The sequence below is a fragment of the Vicugna pacos genome, chromosome 2 (assembly GCF_048564905.1).
Source record: "Vicugna pacos chromosome 2, VicPac4, whole genome shotgun sequence".
Lineage (NCBI taxonomy): Eukaryota > Metazoa > Chordata > Mammalia > Artiodactyla > Camelidae > Vicugna > Vicugna pacos.
In genome coordinates, this window is record NC_132988.1 from 73,619,754 (window position 1) to 73,632,470 (window position 12,717).

At 33.2% G+C, this 12,717-nt stretch overlaps 1 protein-coding gene across 4 annotated transcripts in view; it reads right to left on the minus strand.

Moving 5' to 3' along the window:
- The window catches only part of CNOT6L (CCR4-NOT transcription complex subunit 6 like), a 106,003-nt gene that overhangs the window by 60,807 nt on the left and 32,479 nt on the right, over positions 1-12,717 (minus strand). For all 4 annotated transcript variants that reach the window (XM_072941930.1, XM_072941939.1, XM_072941920.1 and 1 more), the window contains exons 2-4: positions 8,454-8,575; positions 5,896-6,082; positions 4,484-4,569 (exon numbers count right to left, since the gene is read on the minus strand). In XM_072941930.1, the coding sequence (XP_072798031.1) occupies positions 4,484-4,569; positions 5,896-6,082; positions 8,454-8,575 (395 nt within the window). The remainder of the gene's footprint in view (positions 1-4,483; positions 4,570-5,895; positions 6,083-8,453; positions 8,576-12,717) is intronic.

Genomic DNA, 12,717 nt, shown 5'->3' on the forward strand with positions numbered 1-12,717 from the left:
GCACCCCAATGTTCATAGCAGCACTATTTACAATAGCCAAAACATGGAAACAGCCCAAATGTCCATCACCAAACAGGTGACTGGATAAAGAAGATGTGGTATATTTATACATTGGAATACTATTCAGCCATAAAAACCGACAACATAATGCCATTTGCAGCAACATGGATGCTCCTAGAGAATGTCATTCTAAGTGAAGTAAGCCAGAAAGAGAAAGAAAAATACCAGATGAGATCGCTCATATGTGGAATCTAAAAAAAAAAACAAAAACAAACAAATAAACAAAAACAAAGCATAAATACAGGACAGAAATAGACTCATGGACAGAGATACAGACTTGTGGTTACCAGGGGGGTAGAGGGTGGGAAGGGATAGACTGGGATTTCAAAATTGTAGAATAGATAAACAAGATTACACTGTATAGCACAGGGAAATATACACAAAATGTTATGATAAATCACAGAAAAAAAAATGTGACAATGAGTGTGTATATGTCCATGAATGACTGAAAAATTGTGCTGAACACTGGAATTTGACACAACATTGTAAAATGATTATAAATCAATAAAAAATGTTAAAAAATAAAAATAAAAAAAAATAAAAGCCATCACTGATTCACTGAAAACAACGTAACTGACAAATCTCTGGGGAGACTAAATCAGAAAAAAAAAAAAAAGACAGAAGGCACAAATAATTTCACAAATGAAGAAAGGGGTAAGAGAGCTATAAACTAAACAGAGTCTAAAAATATATCAGGAGACTATAATGAACAACTTCATGCACACAAATTTGCAAAGTTTAAAAGGCTGAAAAATTCCAATAGTACAGATATGGTCCTACAAAACTGACTCATTAACAATTAGAAAGACTCAATAGTTCCTACAACTCAAATACATTGAGGTAGTAGTTACATATTTTCCACAAAGAAAATAGCAGTCAATGATGGTTTTATAAGTCTTATTCTATCAAAATTTCAAGAAAGATTATTTCCATCTTACACAAACCCTTTGAGAGGACTGAGTAAGAACTGTAAAAACACAGGCCTATCTTATTCATGAACATCTATGAAAAATTCCTTTAAAAAGTTGTTGGGAAAGACAGTCTGTCAGGGTCCCTACACTTCGCCTGTCTTCCTCATTCTTTGTGAGTGTAACAAATTCTGTCTTTTGGTACTGAGCAATTTCTGTAGTTAGATATACAGACAACTAAATAGGTCAAGGCAACCAGAGCAATACTTCCATGAAACTCTTTGTCCCCCTGGGGAATCAAGACTGGCTTTTTGAAGCTTGCTACTATATTTGTTGCTTGCTTGAAAAGTGCTGGACCCTTGGACTTGGATTACTCAATCACAATGCAAACTCACTTATGTTCACAGAATGTTTCTGGGCCCCCCTTGCTGCTTGAGTGGTAATGTTCTACGTCTGACCCTGGAGTCTAAGGTCTTCTACTACTACCCAGCAAACAATAATTGCCTAACTTATTTGCCTGCAAGCATAAAATCTAAGAGGCTTCACAATTCTTGACAAATATCAAAATAAATCCAGCAGTGCATAAAAGCACGGAGTTGGGTTTATCTCAGGAATGCCAAGTGTGGTTCAAGTTGGGGGAAAAAATGCTTACATATAATTTATCACTTCAACCTATGAAATGAGAAAACGATGAAATCACCTCAAAAGATGAAGAAAAGCATTTAATAATTTTCAGCAGTTGAATAAGAATTAGCAAAGTAGAAATTGAAGGAAATTTCTAGGAAACCCCCCCAAAATTACCAAAAATATAGAGCAAATATTCCTCATGGAAAAATATTAGAAGCATTTCCTTTAAAATTGGGAATAGAAGCATGTCCAGTATTAATGCTTCAATACTGTACTAAACATCTTAGTCAATACATTAAAATAGGGAAAAGAAATTAAATTAATAAGAATTTCAAAGGAGAAACGAAGTCTCTATCAGTAGATGAAATGATTATCTGCACATAAAACCTAAAGCATCTGTAGACAAATTTTTAGGAAAAATGAGAATTTAGCCAAAAAGGCTTAGTGTAAGATCTCTTTTTTCTTAATGGTAACTTGTATACCCCAGCAGCAAATAGGCAGAAAAAAACAACTTTAAAAATAAAAGAGACATGACTGAAATAAATGAAACAAAAAACTTATAAGGTATCTAGAAACAAATCTAACAAAATATGTGCCCAACCGGTGTGCAGAAAGTTATAAAAGTTATAAAGTTTTATTCAAAGACATTAAATAAGATCTAAATAACAGAACGCCCAAATTCATGAGTAGGAAGATTCAATGTAACCAAGATGTTGACTCTTCTTAAATTGATCCAAACATTCAAAGCAACTCCTAACAGCATTTTTTGTGAAACTTAAGAAGCTATTTCTTATGCATGAGGAAGATTCAAGGCACCCAAGATGCCAAGACACTGCAAAAGAAAAATGTAAGAGGGTTTCCTAAACAAGATATCAAATTTTAATATAAAGCCATCATTATGACAATGTACTAATTAATGCAAGGTTAGATAAACTGACTACCAGGCATAGAGAATGGAGGTCCCAAAACAGGCCTATATGTAGCTACTATATGAGAGAGGTGACTTTTCTTATCAGTGGGAAAAGGAAAACTATTCATTGAATGATGCTGAGACTGTTGGTTATTCACAGGGAAAAAACAAGATTAGATTGCTCTCAAAATTAGACTCCTTGTACCATACTAAAAAAATCCCAAATGAATGAAAGAATTAATTAGAATTAGAGAAAAACTTTACAACTTTTAGGAGATAATATAGGAAAACATATTTCTGAGCTGGGGTAGAGTGGGATTTTTTATAAGACATAAGATGATATACTAACCATAAAAGAAAAGACTTTTAAATTCAACTACAATAAAAATATCAAATCTATTCATTAAAAGATACCAAAAACTAAAGGAAAAGCCATAGAATGGAAGACATTTACAATACAGAAGAGACAAAAGTTAAAAACTACCAATCAATAAGAAACAAATACTCTGAGTGAAAATAAGCAAAAGACATCAACAGCAATTTTAGAAAAGAAACGAGGCAAATACATGAAAAGATGCTCAATCTTACTAGCGATTAGGAAAATGCAAATCAAGAGTACAATAAGGAATTGCTTCCTACTCAGTAACTGGCAAAACTTTAAAAATCTGACAATATTAAGTAACTGTTCGGAAGAATACAGAAAAACAGAAACCATATTACTTTTGGGGGTGTATTTTAGTACAGCTACTTTGTAAAACTTTATGGTATTACCTAACAAAGCTAAGAATGTATAAGCCTCTACAACCCAACAATTCCACTCCTTGTGCATGCCTCCTAATAGAGTTCCTAGGAGTGGAATTGTCCACTTCATACATGATTAAAAAGTATCAATAAAATCCTACAGAAAAACTAAAAACACAAGACTTAGAACATTCATATAATTATCCAATTTATGAAGGGTTAACTGTATCAGGAAGCCTAACACCACTTCTGTCATTTCAACCAATAATGTCAGCAATCTTCCCATCCTTACTCAAGCTTCTTTCTTAATGCTCCACTATACAACTTAAGCAAAAGCAAACACAAATAGAACATGTTCACTGGAGATCAAGTCTTTGAAGAAGGAAAATAAAATACATGAAATTATATACTTCATAAGGCTTTAATTAATGTTCAGTCCTCATGAGCACAGAATAAAATGTTTAACCAATACTGTAAACTTATCCAGTCCTCTGCCTTCAAAATAAACCTTTTTTGCTATGCTATGCTATAAGAAAAAAGCACATAAATTTCATCATTTATGTGATTTGAGTATGATTTTCATTCCCAACTGAGATGGTATCATTACAGGAACTTTCTTTTTTTTTTTTAATGGAGGTACTGAGGATTGAACCCAGGACCTCATGCAGGCTAAGTTCAGACTATCGCTGAGCTATACTCACTTCCCAATAACAGGCATTTTAGATTAATATATTTTATTTATAATAATCATACTTATTGGTACTTGTTTACTATTACAATGTTTTCCCTCTCATAATCATATAATATGTCGATGCTATCCTATCTATTCTATCAAAACCTGACATGGGACATTCTGACTAAGGTAAAGATTCACTCTGCTACATCTTTGTTTTTTAAATTTTTTTTAAATGGAAAAAACTACAATGTTAAGTGTTAATTTAAATTATTTCCTCTTAGAAATTTCAGAGTTTTATAGAAAGTTAAAAGTCAAATATAAAAACAAAACAAAACACCCACAAAATTTTCCCCATGCAAGTTTGTTAAAATGATGACAGCTTGTTGAAATCCTGAAGCACAATTTGATACAGAAGAACCACTTTTCTTTCCAGAGAAATGTATAGCTACATTCTCTAAATTACACTAAAACTTGACTAATTATAACCAAAATGGTCTTTAAAAGGCTAAGAAAAATCTCAATACTGAGTGTTAGCACTATCATTTTTAAGAAATCACTCACCTTTCAAACCTAGAGTTTGTAGCTGGAAGAGCCGACCAAGTTCATAAGGCAAAACCCGTAACAGATTGTTATTTAAAAGCAATTCCCTGTTTAAAAAAAATTGTTTTAGTTTCATAAATTAAACTTTATTAATACATTCTATCATACTATGAGTGATGTCTACACTCAAGGCATATTTCTATACATTCATCTAAAACTGCTGTGCAATATTAAAGTCCTACAAAATGTGTAACTGCAATAATTATTAACAGTGTTTCTATGATTTACTCATTCTCTGGCACAGATTAAAGTTAAAGGTATAAGAACTATATCATTCTCAGGTTAAACCCACTCCCTTTTCTCTCTCACCCAAAGTATCTGTCAGATGCAAATCAGAATGACAGATATTCCACATATCCAAAGACAGATGTCCTTGAACCTGGTCTAATTCATAGAAAAAAGTAATTTTTTTTAACAAACTTCAGAATTTACTTGTAATTAATAGCCAATTACCTGTATCAATTTTTGTAACATTACAGTTGTAATCACATCAAGATCCTATGACAATCACTGACATAGGATATAAACATTAAAAATAAAGCATAGGATAAATACAGATAATAGGATGGCAAGGTAAGATCTGAGTTTATCACTGTGCAATTTTGGGTAGATTTTAAAAAAACAAACAGCCCTCGTTATTTACTGATGCCTAAAAAGTATTAAGTAAATGACTAAACAGTATAAAAAGCAACAGAAACATACAGTAAGTGGATGGTGAAGAATAAGATTTTAAAACAATATTAAATGTTTCATTTTAAACATGTGGTAGCCAATTTTTAAATTACTACTCAGTAAATAAAGTAGAAAAGCAATCCTTGATTTTACTGGGAACATTTATTCAAGGTCTCAAGATTCCTATAAAATTTTCTCCTATGAAGAAATTCTTAAAGAATCCTGATAGGCTAGAAATAAATCTACTTATTGTTAGATTTTAAGGTTCCTTAAGGAGTTGTAATAGACAAGTATACCTTGTCTTATAAAACAGATATGATCCCAGAAGTTCTACTTACAGGCAAATCGTATTTTCTCAATTATTTCTGATTAATCTGAACTAGTTTAGTCATAATTAATTCTGATTAGACTTGTCACTTGAGTCTAACATGAGACTTAGTGTTTTATTTCAGCCATACCCTAAGTTTGTCAAAAGATATTAGAAGATAAGTGCATTTCTAGCCAGAAACCTCCAAATTTAAAGGAAGGAAGGAAAAGAAATGTTCAATGGAGGCCAACTTAAGCACTGTGCTTAGACAATTTGTATCATTTGATCTTCACATACACACAGAAGTCCTATTGTAAGGTGAGTAACCTCCCACAACTTTCTTATTTGGTAAACTTAGAATTTTATATAGTGAATTACATTTGTATTTCCTCACCTGAGAGACACCATGTTTCCTAGTTCTGCTGGTAAACTTCTGAGTTTATTGGATGACAGATCCAGGTAAACCAGATTATGAAGCTTGGCAATATCAGGTGGAATGCGACTAAGGTAATTGTCATTTAGGTGCAGCGCTGTCAAGTGTGTCAATGACCAAAGTGATGTACTTAAGCTCCGCACTCTACCTAAAAGGCAAAATATTGATGCATTAAACTCTAGGCCTAAGACAAAGACTGAACCACAAAAACTAACAAGTGGGAGAACAGCCTGAAAATACATACAGATATTGGGACCTTGACATTTTAATTTTGTATTTAATGCTATTTGATTGCTTTCAAACAACCTGGCCCTTCTTTATTTCATATCACTGTCATCTGACAACCATACTTTTTCACGAACCTTCCCTGTATTAATGAGACGTGCCTTAATGAAGAGACCCTTGGAGTCAGGGTGATCCTATGGTCTCAAGGACAAAGCATGGGATTGAATTGAACTTCTGCAGTAGAACACTCCTGAATTCTTCTAAGTCAAGCCCTAACAAAAGGACTTCTCTACTTCATGAAAATTAATAATGCAAGGCTCATCCATATCTAGAGCCTGGATTAAGTCTACAAACTTTAAATAGACAAGAGTAATTGCTATGATTTAGAACTTTAGATTAGCCACTGGGAAAACCATTTTACCCCCAAGGAGACATCTTCCCCAGTTTTCTGATGTTACAATTATAGGTTAAAAACTCTGGTTTAAGATTTTCTAATAAATGAAACATACTCAAGGAAATAGTCACACACTAAGCTTTATCAATCAGTCAGCATCTGACAGCTACAGTAGAACATATGCTGGAAAAAGTCAGAAGATTTAGTTCAGAGTCCTGATTTTTACCATTTATTAGCCATATAAGCCTAAGAAAATCACACAGCTTCAGCTTCTGTAAAATACGATATCCTAATAAATTTATATGACGAAACTTTCAGAACTTTACCAAAGTAAAATGGTATTTTAATAATACATCACTTTCTAAAGAACAGATTTTGACTAAGAGAGCAGTGGAAGGTAGAAGGGGTTAAAAAAAATCTGAAAGGGGAAAATGTTACTTTTTGTATTGAGCTATTGAGCAGTAGAGCTATTGAGCAGTAGACTCAAAACTTAGATCTTCTGTCCAGAGTTATATCACAGACTCCTTCATGATGTCTATAATCAGGCTTAAAGTGCCAACTAGGATTTTGCATTTTAATAGGAAACAAAGTTTTCAAGTGAAAAGAGGCTAAAATAAAAAAACTTAGTTTTATCAGAGTTAAACTCAATGGATCTCAACTAGAGGGCGATATTGTTCCCCAAGGGGCTTTGGCAATTTGGAGACATTTTTGGTTGCCAAAACTAGAGGGGTGCTACTGACATGTAGCGAATCAGAGGTCACAAATGCTGCTAAATATCCTACATGCACACAACCACCCCCAACCACAAACAACTGTCCAGCCTGAAGTGTCAAGAGTGCCAAGCTGTGCCATGGTAACCTAATAGGATTTGCTCATATTCATATTTTTTAATTACCAATCACCTATCCACCCAGTTACTTTTTAGCTAAAGGTACAGATAATTCTTGCTATTGACATCATAGTGTGTGTTTAACTTTTCCAAATGAAAGCCTACTGGGCAAAAACTACATTCGATACACAATCTGTATTGCAACAATTGATAAAAGAAAACTATACTTACATTTTATTTTTAATAAACTTTCAACATGGTAATAATTTTAGATTTACAGAAAAGTTACCAAGATAATATAGTTCCTATATAGCCCTCATCCTAACATTATATTACCATGGTACATTTGTCAAAACTGGGAAGCCAAGATTAGTATTTATTAACTAATTTGCAGATTTATTTGGATTTCACCAGTTTTTACATCTTTTTAGTCCAAGATTCTATTCAAGACACCACTTTGCATTTAGTCATCACAGTCTCTTTAGGTCTTCTCTAATGTGTGACGATTTCTCAGTCTTCCCTTGTTTTTCATGACCTTGACAATTTTGAGGATTACTAGGTAGAAATTTTGTGAAATGTCCTTCGGTTTGAGTTTGTCTGATGTTTTTCTCACTATAAGACTGGGGTTATGGGTTTTTAGGAATCATACTCTATTTTAACAAGTAAGGTCATGTAACACAGTTATTACTTAGTAGAATAAATAGCTCCTAGGTTCCCTACTCTGCCAAAAATGGGATGACAGGAGGATGGCAAAGATCAGTTTGCAAAAATAATTACCCAGCAATAGCCAAAACAAAATCTACTGTACCAAAACACCTGGTTTTACTTTGAAACTGAACTCTTGGTGTCCTCAGTTCTAGATGCCAACTCGGGCTCACAGTATTAATCTCAAAAGAAACAACAGGAGTAAAGATATTTAGTCACAGATAACACTAGTACCTCATTATCTTGTATTTTCTTGATTAATTCACCTAATTAAAAATGTACAATAAGGAAATAAATATAACAAAACTCAACTCTTGTTCATTATTGTTACTGTATTCCAGATTAAGTGTTTCAGATTCTACTCACCCGAGATTTCTAACTCTGCCCAGTGAGATTTTTTCCCATTGGCTACCTCCTCTGCTGACATGATGGTATAAATTCTGCGAGGATCTGGAGGATCATATTTTTCCTTTGGCATCCCTATTAGTCTGTAAGGAAAAAAAAAAAGATGATCAACAATTACTATAGGTTTATAGGAAAAAAGAGAAAAATGGGATGGTAAGTTCTCTTTTTTTCCCCTCTTGTCAGGCTACTAAGTCCTTTTATACTCCAAATTCTCATTAAAGGAAAACGCATCTCTAGTATGCTAGGCTACTACAGGAACTCAATAACAGGATGTCTCAGGGAAAATGCAAAAAAGCAGTGACAATGGACTTCACAGTGAACATGGTGGTTGCTTCCCAAACATCCATTGCATCTCTTTCCCTTAATTTAGCTGCCTTGCTTTCCAAGACAGACTAACCCTACACCAGTTTCCTGAATGGAGTCTGACTCCTCTAAGAGAATCAAGGTAATCCTATCCTTCTTGCCTAAGTGATATTCAGATATCCCATATCTAAGACAATCAGCACATGACATTCCCCTTGTCACAGAGATTAGTTCAGAAGTATCTAATAACCAGGAGGCTTAAGAATCATCCTATGTTCATGGGAGGAGCAGGCTTCCCCCTCCTGCTGGTCATACATGAAGACAAATACAGCCTCAGTTGCCAAAGGCAGCCATCCAACAACTATAAGGGAAGCCAGCCATTGCAGTCAGAAACTAGAAAACAGAGAAAGCTGGAGTCCTCAACAAACACTGGGCTTTCGGGATACACAAGCCAATCTATTATGCTTCTTGTTTAAACTACTAGTTTGAGTTGTGTTTTCTGTTACTTGCAATCAAAATCATCCTAATTAAGATGATCATGCATTTTTTTCATATTTGTTGTTCTTAGGTAATCATTAATATCATTTTTCATTACCAAAAGTGTCCAATTTGGTTGATGAGTTACATGGCCACCCTAATTGAAACTAATATTGTAGTCTTCTTCATATAATTACCAAAATAATCACTGAACAATCAATCACCAGCAATGACCAACTAGACATAAAACTCCTCATGTGTGCAATGTATAAATCAGATAACAAATGGCCCTAAAAGTAACCATTCAAGTGGTCTAATATAATAGTCACTGCTTGGTAGTTGGCAGAAAATGAAACCCAATTCAGATCTAACAAGAAAAGCAAATCACAAATTCCTGAATCTAATTAAACTCCTGCATGCTATCAGTAAATTGCCTCACAGTATTTATAGCTTTCTCTGCTCATATTTTAACACAGAGAGACATACGTACACCCACCAAAATCAAATGTCTACAACTGGAGTGTTTCTAAGTAGACTTTATTAGAACTTACACCTCAATGAAAGTTACCTTTAGATGGTCTCAAATTTGTTACAAGTAGAGAATATACAAAAAATAGGAAGTATTTTGTCATTTATCAAGAAATTAAAGCTAGTTTATAAGAGTACAATCAAAATTTCTCAGACTGAAATTTGTCCTAATATTTCTGAAGGAAAAATAGTCATCCCTTCCCATTTACTAAAGGGAGCAATGAGAAAGTTTTTCCAGATTTGTTTATCTGCTATTAGCTTACAAATTACCAGGTTAAGCTCTTCTGCTCTAATTTTATCATACAATTTGGGTGATGCTGAAACATTTTATTTTCCATAAATGCCCCAGGTCTTTATACAGCAGAAAGAATATGATTATTTTTCACAGGGGGAAATTTTGATTTCTACCACATTTGGCCTGTGTAAAATATTTCTGAATATAAAATTTTTAGATAACAAGGTTTTCAGAATTTCTACCATACACCATAAGGCACATGTGTCTCTTTGGGTACGTCTGCATACTAATATAAGATTCTACAAAAACACAAGATTAAGCAAAACCAAATCAAACAGATCTAGATCCAAAGACATCCTACAAATCCATTATCTACAATGAGGATCGGTTAAAAAAAAAAAAGACTAAGAAGTCTGCAAAAACATGTTTCATTAATTTTAAATCATTTCTATAAAACATAGAGGATAGGTCAACTTAATTTGGTTGTTTTAGTTATGGCTCCCACTAGACGGTGTGTTACTTAAGGGGACGATGAGTTACTTCTATGTAAAGGACTATCTTTTTTATATCTTTATACAGTTTCTACCACATAGTAAGCACTTAGTATATATTTGTGGAATGATCATATGCTTTATAATCCTGAAAATGACCACCTTCCTCCGACTTTTCCCAATTAACAGTCAATGCTCTTCTAAAAATTAGCATCATGAAATGGTCATTAATCCATATGTTCAATTTCCCTAAATATTCTTAAAATCTAGATAGGAGCTTAATAACTGTCATCTCTTCTGACCCTCTAACTCTCATCTCTAAAACAGCTACCATATAAGAAATATGTATTTTTAAATTTTTCACAAGTTTCCATCTTTGCAAATCTGTTAAAATTTACAAAACCTCTTCCTGCAAAACAGATCCTAAAATGTTTACCCATGTCTTATAATATGTAAAAACCAAAGTAATACTAATACTCTTATATTAGGAGTCAGAGGCCTCTTTCAGATTTGATTAGGAAGCGAATAAAAATACAATTCACTTAATTCTTCAAAGTGAATCTAGATTTGGATAGCCTGACTGAAGTTGAAATATTTTTCACTTAAGTAATTTAGAAGAGTCTATAGTTCTGTGATCACTACTATCCCAAACATCAGGTTTTCAAACATTCTACTAAAAACTTAGCTCAAATTTAGGAAATAGGTATTACTGAATCCTCCTATTCAGCTTTATTTTCTTTCTCAGTTCCTCACCTCAGCATCAACTTTCCACCCTGGAGATGTATCACAAAGAACCATTTCAAAATAACTTAAAATATAAAATAATATTATATAATAATATATAATATGTATACATAACACAAAATATTATTTAAATGATATATAATAAATTACTTCAAATAATATTTTGCCATTTGCAGCAACACGGATGGACTTGAAGGGCATTATGTTAAGTGAAACAAGTCAGAGAAGACAAATCCTGTATGATATCACTTATACATAGAATCTAAAAATACAACAAACTAGTGAATATAACAAAAAAGAAGTAGACTCACAGATACAGAGAACAAACCAGTGTTTACCAGTGGGGAGAGGGGCAATATAGGGGCAGTGGATCAAGAGATACAAACTATTATGTACAAGATAAGCTTCAAGGATATATTGTACAACACAGAGAATATAGCCAATATTTTATAACTATAAATTGAGTATAACCTTTAAAAGTATGAATCACTATACTGTATACCTGTAACTTTTATTGGACAGCAACAGTACTCCAACTAGAAAATAAATACATAGGAACAATATGCCTGTGAGTAGAAAAAAATATGTACGTATATAAAATAATAATTCAAATGCAATTTAAGTCTCTAAATGTGACACACATGTGCTTTCTCACAGTCTCACATACAGGTCAGTCCAAGGCTTAAATACAGAGTGACGGACACTTTTCATCCAGAAAATAGGAATGTTTTATTTTGTAAAGCCTAGCAGCTTATTTTTTTTTCCATCTTCTTTTTTGAATTGATAAGAGGCAGACTTTTGAATTAGTTTTTCCAAGAGTTTTCAATTTCTGCAATGTCTTACATCAGTTCCCAAAGGATTCTCCCATTACATCAACCTAATTTATAACCAAGGATCCTGATCATGTAACAAAGTAAACTAAAAGACCCTTGGCAACACAGCATTTTTTAACTTTCAGTCCTCAACCTCATTTCCATAGTATGAAAAATACTCCACATAGCTCCCCTAATAACTACATAAGCTTCTTTGAACCTGCCATCCAATTTCCCCCATTCCTTGGATCTTGGCAAATCACCTATGGAGCTATCTCAGGTGCTAGTGCAAAGTTTCTGATATTAACTGTCAGTCCTGGACAAAGAACCTGATAATCTCCTACTTGTTAGTTCCTACATGGACTATACTGAAAGTAAACAAGTTAATCTCCATCACCAAAGACAGATTAATTACTACACACGGTGAAGATTTTCATTAGTTTATTTCTCAGCTTTCTGTTTCACTAAGCAAAAACTTCAGGTAAATTTGTAAAATACTGACTTCATGGAAAATGTATTCCAATTTTTTTACATTACAAGCGACATTATATGTAACAGTAGGGCCACTTTGCCCTAGAAAAATTTAAATTGGAGTTTCCAAAACTGTAAATAAAATACAACATGCCTATATAACA